General features: G+C 40.9%; 1 protein-coding gene across 3 annotated transcripts in view; it reads left to right on the forward strand.

Annotated features, from left to right (window-relative positions):
• CCDC192 (coiled-coil domain containing 192) overlaps window positions 1–11,798 on the forward strand; it is a 195,129-nt gene extending 183,331 nt beyond the window's left edge. For 2 of the 3 annotated variants that reach the window (XM_032851965.1, XM_032851967.1), the window contains exon 7: window positions 10,933–11,798. In XM_032851965.1, the coding sequence (XP_032707856.1) occupies window positions 10,933–11,219 (287 nt within the window). In that variant the 3' untranslated portion in view covers window positions 11,220–11,798. The remainder of the gene's footprint in view (window positions 1–10,932) is intronic. The other variant, XM_032851966.1, reaches the window with a different exon arrangement.
• Window positions 11,799–14,479: the final 2,681 nt, after the last annotated feature.

Consider the following 14,479-nt stretch of genomic DNA (forward strand, 5'->3'; position numbering starts at 1 on the left):
ACAAGGCAGCTTTAGGGTAGAATCTGTTTCTTTACTTTTCCAGCTTCTACAGGCCACATATTTTTCTTGCCTTGTGGTTCCTTTCTCCATCTTCAAAGGCAGCAGTGTAAGATCTTCAGAAACATATTCAGAGGTCTGGGGACATCTTTGGGGGCCCATTATTCTGGATAACTTTGTGGACATCTTTGGGGAAGGGCATTATTTTGCCTACCCTACCTCTCTCTTTCTAAAGTACTCTGAGAAGCTTGTTGAAAATAATGGATGGAGCCAGAAGAGCATCCTCTGCTTAATGTTTTACATAATTAAAAATCTCAGTAATTAATCTCAGCAATGTCATTATCAAAAGAAGGAGTGTTCACCACCTGGACAACTGTTCTGCATGATGTGAAAACTGAACTTGGACAGTACTAGGTGCAGTTGATTTTATCATTTTTAGGATTCCAGGGTGAAATATATCAACAATCCGAATAAATTCTCTATGACCCTTCAGCTGCTATTTTTAAGAAAACAACAATAGTAACACCCGGGCAAACAGTGAGGAAGACTTTATTAAGGGCTACTGATGGCAATTAGTATCCAGACTAACACAGTAGGAAAGAGAGGGTGGCTCCACTCTACATTATGACAAGGAAAAGTGGGGATTTATAGTAGGGGCTGTGTGTGCGGTTTATTGGTGGGGGATGAGTAAGTGGGGAGGCAAGCCAGCGTGACCAGATGTCACCTGGGGTGTGGTAGAGGACAAGGAATTTCATCAGATCTGGAGAATGATCAGATTCTAAGGGTGGGGACTCTCAAAAAGTGATTGAACAGACTTCTCTCGGCAAGTGGGCACCTGGAGACAAGGTTGAAAGATGAGTTCAGAGGAGCCTAAGTAAAGTTTGGTTAGGAAAAGAGTCTTTGTCACAATAGTGGGTTTTTTTTTTTTTTTTTTTTTTTGCAATTTATTATATCTTCTGCATATATTTCTTATCTTCATCCAAGAAGCGCTGAGTCTAGACCTAGCACTGAATCCAGGAGGCTGGTAAAATTCCGTGATACCATCACTAAGCTAAGCAAAAGGAAGAAGTTGAGGGATAGGATAAGACTTAAGGAAGAGAAGAACGCATATGTGGTGAGGTATAGCTGCCATGTCACTCCAAATGACCGCATCCAAGCGTCCTGTTGTCAGGGACATTTAATAGCACTGTCAAGTCAACTCAATCAAAATAACTTGCACTCTTCTCCACAAAACCCATTCTTCTGCCTAGCTGATACAAGCAAATCCCTAATCCACAAAGATGAAGAATTATTTATCTTACCTTTCTCCACTAAAAAAAAAACACATTAATTTTCATTGCCCCTGTCAAAGAATAACACTGCCAATACTGTTCTTACTACAGCATCGTATAAATTCTCAAAGCCATGCAACATCAGAAATTGTAACAAATAACTGAAAATTAATGCAAACAACCAAATTGGTATTCTTCATTCTATAGACTTGGCCTCATATAACCCCTGTGCATCAAGAAGAGCAGGAGAGTTGTACACTCTAGTACAACATGCAGTCCAAATAATATAAAATCATCTTTATTTTTATTTCTCCAATTGCCTTTGAGTTCATACTGATTCCACCGCCAATAAGCATAGAAATATCTCTTCTTTTTCTTCTTTTCTCAGTCTCCTATGTATCTCCCTCCTATGAATTTCCTTTTTCCCTACCAGAGTCCATTTTCACCTTTAGGCCTCTGACCAGGCATCAGTCATTGTGCTTGAACCACTCTTCTCTTCAATGGAACCAGAATTATAGGAGGGGACTTCAGGTCCTGCTCACTGGGAAATGTAGAAGAGATTACAATAAAAAACATTTCTTCCCCTTAGAATGATTTCCTCTAGGCATAACTCATGTGCATTGTGATGCTAACAGTGTTTGTGTTGTTTCCCAATCTTGCTGAAGACCTCTTTCTGTAGAACAATTTGATAAGATCTAAGACCCTGAGAGGGTAGGAAGACACCCTTCCCTGAAAGGGAGCAGGACTAAGTTAACCTACATTGTTTTACCCTCACCTGGTGAAGATAGAAGGTGGGATGCAGCACTGCACTAGGCCCCCACCTAGTGTCTGGCCACTGGTTGCTTTCCCCCCTCTCCCATCATGGACCAGCCTATATTCATTTTGTGGCACCATCTTTGAGATGTCCTCATTTGCTCCTCCACACAAACAAATCTCTCCCACCTCCCAACCTAGTACCAAGGTATTCACACATCTTCTAATATAATATTCATATCAGTCTTTTGGGGACAGATCAATTGGCTTCAGGAAGCTCCAGAGAGAAAATCCTGGATTCAGATCTGCTGAAGGGGATTCACTTGCTCCCTATGTGATGGTGGCAGTTATGGAAGCCAGGGAATCACTGTGCTTGCCCTCAAGGCATCATCTCTCTTTTGAAAGACACCTCTTTTCCTTTCCAGACTAGCTTGTGAAGAAATAGATCCATCCACCAACTGAGAAACAGAAACAAAAGCAAAAACAAACCTTCAAACTCATCATTTTCTTGGGATTCTGGAGATGATTCAGCCAAGTTAGACCTGGCAAGTTGTTGCGGAGATTTAAGCTAATTGTGGAGGGAGGGAGGGTAAGACCATGGATACATTCAGTCAGTGGTAATATTCACAGGCAGAGCCATGTCAGGTAACAAGGGAGAGGCACTAAGAATATAATAGATGTGATTTCTCGTCTGCTATGCGTACTGCAGCCTTGTCAAGAAGAGGCATGCCTGGAAGATTTCTGGCCTACCTTTTAGGATTTAGCCAGAAATTTAGCTCCCCATGCTTATTACAGGTCAGCAGAAATTCAACTGCCAAAACTTGGCCAATCATCAGAAGCACCTAGGGCACTCTGTAAAACTATAGATTCCCAGACACCCTCCTAGATTCACTCAAGCAGACTTTCAGCAGTGACACCTTGGATTCTCCATACTGATGAAACTCCCCAAGTGCCAGTGTGGAGAACCATTTTTATAGCTCATAGAATCTAAGTCACAGATCCGGAAGAGAGTTATTCTAACTTTTCCATTTTCCCATTTAACCAAAACTTAAATTCACAAGTGTTAAGTACAATGTTCTACAATCATGACAGTTTATTTTCTGGGATGTGAGGGTGTGGAGATGCAGTAGTGAAAAGCTTTCTGTGAATAAAATATGTGCCTGGGGAGGAAATCTGGGAACTATGCACCAAGGGAAACCTTCAGACTGGTGCATTGCTACCATGGTTTTGGATCATATATGCACTTAACTTTCATCCATTTAGTCACTTAACAAATGACTTAAGACATGTGCCAGGCATTGCTTTAGATAGAGAAGACATAGTAGTGAACAAAACAGTCAAATATTTCTGCCCTCAAGGAGTATTCATTCTAGTGGGGGTAGAAAGAGACTACCAAGAAGACAAAAATGAATTGTCAGACATAACATTTCGGAAAAAAAAAAAAAAAAAAAAAGCAGGGAACAAGAATCTGACTTGTCCAGGAGTGGGGACTGCATTGAAATTGTAGGCAAGACATCTGAGGGAGACTTCACTGGGTGAAGGTGACTTTGGAGAAGAGAGACCTGAGGAACTGAGGGAACTAGCCATGTATGCATCCAAGCTGCAATTATCCAGGCAGAAGAAGTAGCAAATGTAAAGGCCCTGAGGTAGAAACATGCCTAGCCTGTTAGGAATAAGGAAAGAAAGAATACATGTGTTTGTGAGGTAAAGGGGGGCCAGATCACATAGTATGTTAGAAGGTGAGTTTTTAGTCTACATGAGATGAAAAATCATCAGAAGATTTTAGACAAAAGACTGTCAAGACCAACGTAAAATTGAATGAGACCTCTTTGTATAGAGCTGAAACCAAACTGAAAGGGCAGGTCACAGAAGCAATAGGACCAGACATGAAGCTATTGCAGTCCTTCAACTACAGTACCTGTGCTGGGCAAGAGAGAATTAACCATTTCAATAAACACAAAACATGGGCATCATGTGCATTTATGCCTCTAAGTCAACAAAGGAAGGAGGGTAGGGATTTGCAGTTCCCTTAATCCATTTACTTCTTCAACATGTCTCCCAGTGAGAGCATCTTACAGCCACAAGAGCAATGCTGACAGCTGGAGGTGAGTGTTCTTCATCCTACCTGGTCCTCAAACACTGTACAAGTCCTCAAAGCATCCACATCAGCCAGACCCCTCATGCTGGTTCTGGGGACTGGCATGGGCCCAACATCTGTGGGAGGCGCCAAAACTTGAAGCAATAAATGCTTCCTACACACTCTCTCAGTCCTTGTTTTTCCCGAGTGTTTTCTTCATTAAGTGCTCTATAAGCTCTTTGCTCACTCTCCAGAGCACTTCCCATGTCATCAGTCTTGCATCCCTACCATTGTAGTTTTAAACTAAGTATTTTGTTCCTTCCAAAGCATTTACTAAAACACATGTGTTCAGGATCTAAGGTGTGGGGTTCTTGGACTGTAGCTAGGTGAAAATATATATTTGCTCCAGTCCACCACTGCATCTTAGATATTTCTGCTAATATAAAATCCTATCGTAACAGTGGTCATCACTAAGACATGGGAAGTTTTTGGATACATGTTGAAAATTTATAAGCATCTATCAAACGACATTTCAGTTCTTTTAACTGACCAAACTTATTTGCCAGTTAAATCTATTCTTCTTTTAAAAATATGTATTTATTTGAGAGGGAGAGAGAGCACAGGGGAGTGAGGGACAGAGGGAGAGGGAGAGAGAGAGAATCACCAAGCAGACTTCCTGCTGAGCTTGGAGCCCAAGGCGACACTCGATCCCAGAACCCCAGGATTATGACCTGAGCTGAAACCAGGAGCCAGATCCCCAACCAACTAAGCCACACGGGTACCCCAATTAACTCTGTTTTTTTTTTTTTTAGTGCTGTTCTCATTTCCAAATCAACAAACATGTGCCAACTTCAAATGTATTCTAAGCATTCACAGCATTAATAGAAAGTAACTGAAAACTCTTCAAAGTTAGTCGTTTGTCACTAGAGACCCTGGTCTCCATATTAATAAAAACACTGAACGGAGCAAAGAGAGAAAACTTCAAGTAGTAATCTTTCTTTTTTTTTTAAGATTTTATTTACTTATTTATTTGTCAGAGAGACAGAGAGAACACAAGCAGGCAGAGCAGAGGCAGAGAGAGAAGCAGGCTTCCCGCTGAGCAAGGAGCCCGATGTGGGACTCGAACCCAGCACCCTGGGATCATGAACCGAGCTGAAGGCAGCAGCTCAACCAACTGAGCCACCCAGGTGTCCCCTAATCTGACTTTCAAGAAGTAAAATACTTGTGCTATAGGAACCCCCAAAATAAGCAAATCATTTATTGCAGAAAAGTACTACCCTTGGAGGGTAACTGTGAAAGTCTAGAGAAGGACAGAAAACTAGGAAGGTTATTGTTGAAGTTTTGTTTATTGTTCAAGTAGTGAGAGAGTGCTATTTACAAGGATGAGCCAATTTTCAAGTCCAAGTATGGCAGTAGATGAAACTGGACTCCCTTGTGGTTACTGAGAAATATATACAGCTTCCAAAACCACATGAAGGTGAGTCAGAGTGATGGGCATTTGTATAGAGGAGGAAGCTGACATAGTCTTTTAGGCCAAAGAGTAATCCTGGGTGGCTCTGATGAAATAAGGTATTTAATCACCTCACCGGGAAGAGTCTTTTTTATTGAGTAAACACTTGGCAGTCTTGGTCATTAGCTTGAAAAGCAGAGAGAAAAGTAAACACTGATGAGGTAGTATGCAGAACAGATGTTTGTTTAGGCTAAATCCTGAATGTCCTTTGGGGCCCAACTCCGCACCGCCTCTCCCCTGCCCAAGCGTGGAACTGTGAATGTGGGAGCCAAGTGCGCATCTCATTCGTTCTCTATATGCAGGGTCCCAGTGACTAATTACTAATGAATTAATTTTTAAAATGACTGTGGAGACCTGCATGGGGAGATGTGTGTTTCCCATCATGAAAGGCATGGGAAGCAGAAACTAGATCAGTGGTTCTTAGCATTTCTGTGTTCATTCAACATTTTTACACTGGTGGCATGAGTGAAGGGCTCCAAAGGGGAAACACCCATTTTTTAGAAACAAGTGTTTAGAAAATCTAAAAAAAGCCTCCCAGACATTCACTGGGTCACCCTTCAGCAATGTATCACTGTGGACACAAAATTACTAACTTCCCGGATGCACAAAGCAATGTCTCCACGTGATTTAGGTCTTTGAACCTAGTATTACACCATATGTCCTTTCTCTGATTAGCAACAAGCCGTATCCTGCTCTCCTTCAGTCTGCCTGTCACAGCTTCCTACCCACCGGGTATCTCTCTAACAACGTGAAGCCACACTGACGATAAAAGGCAAATTTTACTCATTGATTACTACTGGCAGTTGATCTATGAAGAGCAGGAGAAGACACTCATGCCTGAGAGCCACTTAAAAAAGCATCAGTTAGGGATGTTGGAGATGGAATTCCCTAATTAATAGGGATGTTCAGGTGTAATGTGCAGGTGAGATCAGATGGTCCCAAATACAAATTCCAAGCCGAGTCTAAGTCTCTAAGCTACTCAAACTATAATGACCTCTGCTATTATCTCTTTAGTTACTGGTATTTTTGATATAACATACAGCACTTTGCTAAGAGCATGAAGGGTTTAATGCTATTAAGAATAAGAAGCTGGAAATGGTCTAAGGCAAATGGCACAATTTTTTCTGGGCCTTTTGTCTTTCAAGGCTACATCAAAAAGTGAGCCCAGCCTGCCCCAGCTGTGAGCAAAAGAATGCCCCTGTTGTCTGTCTTCTTTCTAAACCTTTTTAACCTTGCACAACTGCCACCTCCCATTTCCTTGTCACCATGACCCTAAGCCATCATTCTCATTCTTGCTTCACGCCTATTTTAAATTGAAGCAGAAGGAGGGGAAATCATGAAAAACAGCATGTACTTGTAAAAACCTCTGCAATGGTAGCAATTGTGATGTCATACCCTGACTATGGCTAATCAGGTTTTCTCCTTCCCTGTGACAGGAGAATTTCTCTTGTCTCTGTGTCTCCTGGAGCCCCTGGGAATGGGGCTAACCATTCCTGAGATTATCCGGTCAGATGACAGAATCCTCCATGCTTCAGGCAGATGTGACCTTGGCAAGACTATACGAGCTGCTAATGAAAATCTAGGAAGGACCACCAGTGTTTGAGATGTGGGGATGAATAAAACTGTCAGGGGCTTCTGGGTAAGGGAGCCTTGATTCCAGGAGAATGGGGCACAGCAGATCAGGCAGAGATTAGTGGTGGAGTCTGGACAAATCACTGGGGTGGCTTTGGCTATTTCCACTACAGATAGGATATGAGTCCCTATTCTGGAGTTCCCCACTTCATTGAAGAGTTTAAAATGTTTCTGTGATTTGTAATATGTTTAGAAACAGAACAAAAATATTTTCATTGTAGGTGTGAAGAGGTCATTAAATAGTAAAATATATCTGTATGAGAAATTTCCTTCTTGGTATATGTACTTCTTTTTATCTTTTTTTCTCCCCAGTTTTATTGAGATTATAGTTGGCCTAAAATCTGGTGTAAGTTTAAAGTGTACCATGTATTCACGAGATGCACGTGTATTTTGCAAAACAATCCCACCACAAAGTTAGCTAAGAATACCATCCCATCACAGAATTACCATTTCTATTTTGTGAAGCAAACACTTAAGATCTATTCTCCCAGCAACTTACAAATTTGCAGTACAGTATTTTTAATTATCATCATTATGTTACACATTACTCAGAATTTATAACTAGAAATTTGTACACTTTGACCAATACCTCTCCAATTCCTCCTTCTCCCATCCCCCATCTCTTAGTAAATCCTACTCCACTCTTTTTCGATCAGGTCAGGTTTTAAGTACATTATGCTTGGTAAAATATGTCAGACAGAGAAAGACAAATACTATAAGGTATCACTTAAATGGGGAATCTAAAAAAGCTGGTATGTAGATGCACTTTAACTTATCTTCCTATCAGCATTTTCATTTAATACATGAAAACAATACAGTGAGAATCAAGGCCCTTGTGCTAACTCTCCTTTTCCAATTGTCTTTTACTTGTGCTATTGTCTGAATTGTGTCCCCAGTGAAATTAATATGTTGAATCCCTAACCCCAATGCAACAGCATTTGGAGATGGTGCCTTTGGGAGTGATTAAGTTTCAGTGAGGCCATAAGGGTAGGGTCATGAGTTGAGTGACCTTAGAAGAAAACATCAGAGAGCTTGTGGTCTCTCTCTGTGCCATGGGAGTACCCAGTGGGAAGGTTGCTCTCCGCAAACTAGGCGGAGTTCTCACCAGAACCCATCTATGCTTGCACCTGGATCTCAAACTATCAGCCTCCACAATTGTGAGAAAATAAATCTCTGTTGTTCAAGCCCCCTGGCAATAGTTTGGTATTGTGTTATGGCAGCCTGAGCTAACCAAGACACCCAGTCTCTCTTCCTCATTCTCTCTCTACCTTCTCTCTCGATTACTCTCTCTGGGAGGGCAGAGACAGAAGATGTAGACCTAGTAACAGCAATTCCCAGGTAATGCCATCCTGCTGCATTTTTACCCCTTTATCACTAGAATGAGATGAACAAAGTATTCCACCTATATTGCATTCTTTTAAAAACAAACACTTTTGACCAGTTTGCCTTCTGTAATGACACTAAACACCTTTTTTTAGTCGTGTAAATTGGTAGGAAACAACTCCTCCTGAAAAGAGAGGAAAAACTGGAGAAAGAAAAAACGGAAGAAGAGGTCAAGGAGAAAGAGGACAAACCGGCCCAACAAGGAGGGAGGCTTCCGAGGCCCTTCTCCATCCCGGAGCCTCACAAAGGCCCTGCCTTCCCTATCCTGCCCACTGTTCCTTTCCTTTCTATCTTCTCACTGCCTCTTGTTGCCACTTTCTGTCTTTTCTCTCTGCTCCCATGGAAACTCACTTCAACCCACAAGAACCCACTCTCCCAAGCCAGATTTCCATACCTCCACATTTGGAAGTAACAGAAAAATGAATTGTGTGCTAACGGTTGAGAGTCAACAATCCTCCCTCCCAAATAACAACCATACATGTTAGCTAGAGCCACCTATGAGGAACCCATCTTCCTGGATTTCAGAAAGTGCTTCTCCAAAAGGAAACTCAAGCCCAAGACCAGCCATCAGAAAAGTGAGAGCCACCAATGCAGGCCACATACAAAATTTTCCATTTTCTAGGAGCCACATTTTTAAAACAAGAAAAACGAATGAGTGAATATTGTCCTAAAATGTATCTTATGTTACACAACAGATCCAAAATATTGTTTTCACACATAGCCAATTTTTAAAATCTAATGAGATAGTTCACATTTCTTTCACACTAAGCCTTCAAAATCAAATGTGTATTTTATATTCACAGTACATCTCATTTCAGACAACAAACTACATGCTCCTTTGAGATATGGAGATTTTTTTCATAGCTTGTAAAGAAAGGCAGGCAAACTACCATCTCCTTCAGTATTAGTGTTAAAATTTCCCATCTTCAGAACAAAAACTTCCCCCCCCGGATTCTCGAAATGTAGGACATCACTAAGCACAATTGCTAAGAGCAAAGAACATCCTGATCTTCCTTCTCATCACTTCTGGGAGGCCCAAAGCATCCTGGCCACTGTGCACGTCAGTGTTCAAGCTTTCATCCCAGGATCCCTCGGGGGAAATTAGAAAACAAACAAACAAAAATGAGTTTTATTTGCTGAGAAGTGGGTGATTCCCTGCCTGCATGGGCCATCACAGCAAAGCTGCCCCATCTTCACACAATAGTAGCAGGCATCTGTCTCCTGGACCTGCAGTTAGATTTCCCTAGGGTGCAGCTGTGGGGTTTGTGTTCACTGAGGACTGAGTAAATGTTGGACCTTTAACCACAGTAATCGGTTGTCAATACCATTCATTCATATGCTATTAGCTCCATTATTCCTACAATGACACCCAAGCAATTGACAACCCTTACTTACAACTAATGTCTGCACTTTATGTAACATAGAGACATGATTTTAATGGTGGAAATTCCAGGATGAGAGTGGTAAAGGAGGGTGATCGTACTAAACCCCAGTAGGATGAGGTTTGCTTTTAGCAGCTACATTTTTTGATGGTCTACTGGGACTTCTTCTTTTTTTTTTTTTTTTAGGTTTCCCTACTGTCAGCCACCAAAATTTTATCTCCTTATTGAAGCCTCCTTCTCCCTCTTTCCTCGGGCTTTTATCCTTATCTGAGGGGTCAGAAGTTATAAAGGATAAGCTTTTCCCTCTAGGAGATACTGGTAATTTTTATTAAGAGATGCTGAAAAAGCTTCAGACCTTAAAAAAAGAATCTCAATGGCACATACTATGCTAATAGCTTTTCCTGGATCACCTCAAATTACACCCTGCCAACTGTAAAGCTGACTTGGGTTAAGGAACTAGTCTTTTCTCATTACAACCTCCAGAAGGGGCAATAAGAACTTTTTTTTGTTTTCCGAGTTGAGTGAAAATTCAATTTTAAAGTATATCTCTACTTGATAGTCACTCTTGTGAAAGATTCTTAGGCAAAAGGATACTGTGAAACTTGGGATGGCTGTTGTTTATAGATTGGATTTTCAAGGAGTGCTCATTCCCATGGTTAATTAAAAGTTCAATGTGTACAAAAAAGAGTTGGCAAAAACTGATTCTCCTCCCTCTCTGGAGGCTTCCAAGTTCTTTTTTCATGAGCACCCAGAAACTTTCCCCTTACCGGATCTAGATTCCATTCTCTGTCTATCTGACCAGATGACGCAACATCTGTGTTCCCTTTTAAGAACGTGAGAAATAAAGCTTTTTCATCTTCCCTCTCTTTTGAGTTCTGGGAAATCCAATTAAAACTGCTCAAACTTTCTTTTTCTTCTTTGCTCTAGAAGACAATGCTCGGGAAGAGTCCTGTGGTGGTCTCCCGCCTGTGGAAGAAGGTGATCGAAAAATTAACCTGATTATGGAGTTGTCGACACAGGTTTCCCTTCAGACTGAGAAGATCACCCAGCTGGAAGATGTTTTAGAGGAAAAGGAAAGGAAAATTCAGCAGCTGGAAGCTGAGCGGGGATCCCAGCCCTTCCAAGAAGTTGAGGACACTCCAGAATGTTTACAAGAAGCCCCAATTTTCTTTAATAATAGTGTCACCCCCGTGGTCTCTGATGAAGATATGTAAGGATTCCTAGTAAGAAAAAATAAATGTTTATTAAGTGTCGCCAGCGCAAAGTCCAGAACCCAGCTAGTCTCCCCAGTAGCAAACTCAAGTTCAAGATGATGGATTTGAATAGATCCCATAACTTTTGTATTGGAAGGAAACAAAACAAAGGGGATTCTTTAGGAGTAATTCCTGAATACTTCCCCTTCAGACATCAGCCATCAGGTAACCTATACACTTGCAGAATACTGTTTTTAGATATCCCAGATAACCATGGGACAAAGAAAAACACGCAGCTAGACTGACGGTCAAAGAACATAGTATCATTGTCTTATCAGAGGTTTGTCACATTGCAAGGTGGCACCATACCTGTATCCATAAGCAGCTCACCTGTGGACAGAAAACTGTCATGGAAGGCAAGCTTCAAACTGGGGAAAATGGGGGTACGGAAGAGTAGAATCATTGCCAGCAGAGTAAACAGCCATGAGGTCTGTTTTTTCATGTCCTCTAGACTATATTTCTTTATGGCATGTCTCTTATTAGCATTTAGCGAGCAGAGAAGTGAAATAAAATTAAAGCAATAAAAATAAATAAAGAATGGGTGAATCAGCACTGTGGTCCTTTGGGAAAAGTGTCCTGGGACAACATCTCCTTGGGAAAACAGACAACACTGATTTTTCCTGATGGACCAAAACTCAGACCAAAACAAAATATACTCTTTTTTGTTATTGTTGTATCAAGGAGGTGCGGACAGCACAAAATTATGTCGGGAAAAATAAAGGATGGGCAAAGGAAAGCTACCCTGTACTTAATGGGCTAGAAGGAATTGTATCCCATTCCTCTTTCACGCATCCCCTTCAAGTAAACTATTTCCCACAAAAAGGGAGCAGTTAGGCACTAACTTTGGGGAAGACTTTGGGACTTAATTCTTACTGGGCTAGTACAGAATGACTCAGGCAAACAGCTCTAGCTCTCCCGTAAGTCTGACTACATCACTACTTCTTGATTTAATTAGACCAGTTCAACAAATACTCCCTGAAACTCTTCTGTCTACCAGAGACAACAATAAAAGTCAGAAATATCACAGCAAACATGAGAATCACCACTACTTTTATAATGCAAGAGTTCATAGACACACATGAATCTCCTCAAATGGAAGGGAGATAAGAAATGGAAGAGAGAATTTAACACAGAGTAAACCTGGTTAATGCTCCTTAACAAAGGCTCAAATTTACTGAGCATGAGTAAACAGCAAGAATTCAAATTTCTGGTCTTTGGTTTTAGGCCCCAGGAACATGCATTTTAACACAGGCGGTATTCCTGCTGAATGTTATTTCAGTTCCTACAATTTAAGATACATTGGTGTGGGGCAGAATTCAAGCAGAGCTGTCACACTTTCATTCCCAGAAAAAAGACTTTTCCCAAAAGGAAAATTGCTTCTTGCAAATCAGTGGGAAGTGTCTTCTACAAAATGTAACTTGTACATAATCTGGTTATGGATCCTGACTATCTATAAAACAAAGATTCCAAATCTGACTAAAAAAAGGCAGGGAGAGGGGAGTGATTGAATTTCTGGCTCCTAATAGCTTTACAACACTGACTCAGGTGTTCATTCCAAAACAAAACACACAGATTCTGCCAGTAAGTACTGTTTCATACAAAGCTAGAATCTTCCTATATTTGTATATAATCTCAGAGTTTCACATGTAATGTCAGCAAGTATGTACAGGTGCAGTCCATGATCTGAAATGAAACCAATTTACAACTCCCTGATCATGAGCACACACCTACACCAGAAAATGACTCAAGGTACTTTTCCATGGTTCCAAAAAGAACCTCTTCCATGGAGTGTGCTTCAGCCCTTATAGAATCCACTTCAGAAATCCATTCTCTCTGGTCCCTTCTCCTCCCCACCTCCTCAAACCCCATGATGTCCTGGGTCTTTCTATCTCTCTAGGACCGACTAGGTCACTGTTCCAACCTTGAAGTTTTGCCCATTGTTTCGAACAACATGGCTCTCATTGTGTATTTCTGTGAGAAAGCTTTAAATCTCTATTTCTGAAGAGTGGACTATCTCCAAGACAAAGGACCATCTCCAGAATTTTGAGCTGTTATGATCATCAAGTTTCCAGCTCTTTATTTCACCAGAGATTGTCTTAATCCCAAGGGATATGGGGTGGGGTGGGAAGTAAGAAAGATGGAAAGTAGGGAAAGAGAGAAAAGAAAATCCCATCATATCCCAGATAGGGGGATGTTAACTTCTAGGTCAATTTCCCCTTCCAAATGCCCTGATGAGCCCTCAGTAGGAAAGCAGACTGACAGTGGAGATAAAATAACAGGCAGAGCTAGAAATGAAGTTAATAATTAATTGAGCCTGTCACCTCTAAATATCCAAGATGAGCCAGTGAAGAAGCCAACATCAAGGCTCTCATTACCTGGCAAAACCATCCTTACAAGAAGGTCCTCTGGGTTACTAGACTCAGGTCCAGGTGATCTCCAAAAGAGAAGTGGGAAGAAGGTTCCACCTAAAGATGAAAAGACTAATCTCTGGTAGTGAATCTTAGTAACACGCATTCTTTAAATATCCAGGTTTTATGGGGTGAGATGGGAATAGTTGGGGGAGGAGGAGTGGTAGTGGAAAGAGGTGTTACTGTCCTCTGAGGCTTTTCTAAATGGAAAATTCACATTCCCAGCTGGATATTTACACCACTGTAGACCCCCAAAGTTCATTTCCATTTTCGCTCTTCCTCTAAAGGAGTGAATAGTAATCTTCAGTTGTGCTCAAAACCTGGTTCAAATGCAGTCAAATGCTCTACCATTGAGCTATACCACCAACACCTGGTTCAAATGAACTAAAAATCAGATTTTGCTCCATAATGTCGCAAAGTCTATTTTCTTACAAGCCAGTTAGGTTGCTGAAGCAGCCTAATAATCTTTCAAATATCTGGTGTAAATATTACAAGACAATTAGCAAACTGAGGACCCTACTTCTTAACGAAAATTTAGCAAATCTTCAGGTAACATGTCTGGTTGACAACCAGAAATTCAGAAAATTAAAACACTTAACAAGTAAGTCAAGAAGTTCTCTAACATTCCAAACATTCACAGAAATACATGTATAGTTTCAATCCATTTTTTCACAAGTCATAAATTTTCTCAGCAAGAAAGTTTAATTGAATGTGTAATATCTAATTTAAATAAATGCTGAATTTAACAATTTAGTTTTATTATTATGTTGGTATTCTTCCACATATTTTCATGGCAAGCTGAAATCACAGCAA

This window comes from Lontra canadensis, unplaced genomic scaffold, assembly GCF_010015895.1.
Source record: "Lontra canadensis isolate GAN:19392208 unplaced genomic scaffold, GSC_riverotter_1.0 scaffold5, whole genome shotgun sequence".
Classification (NCBI taxonomy): domain Eukaryota; kingdom Metazoa; phylum Chordata; class Mammalia; order Carnivora; family Mustelidae; genus Lontra; species Lontra canadensis.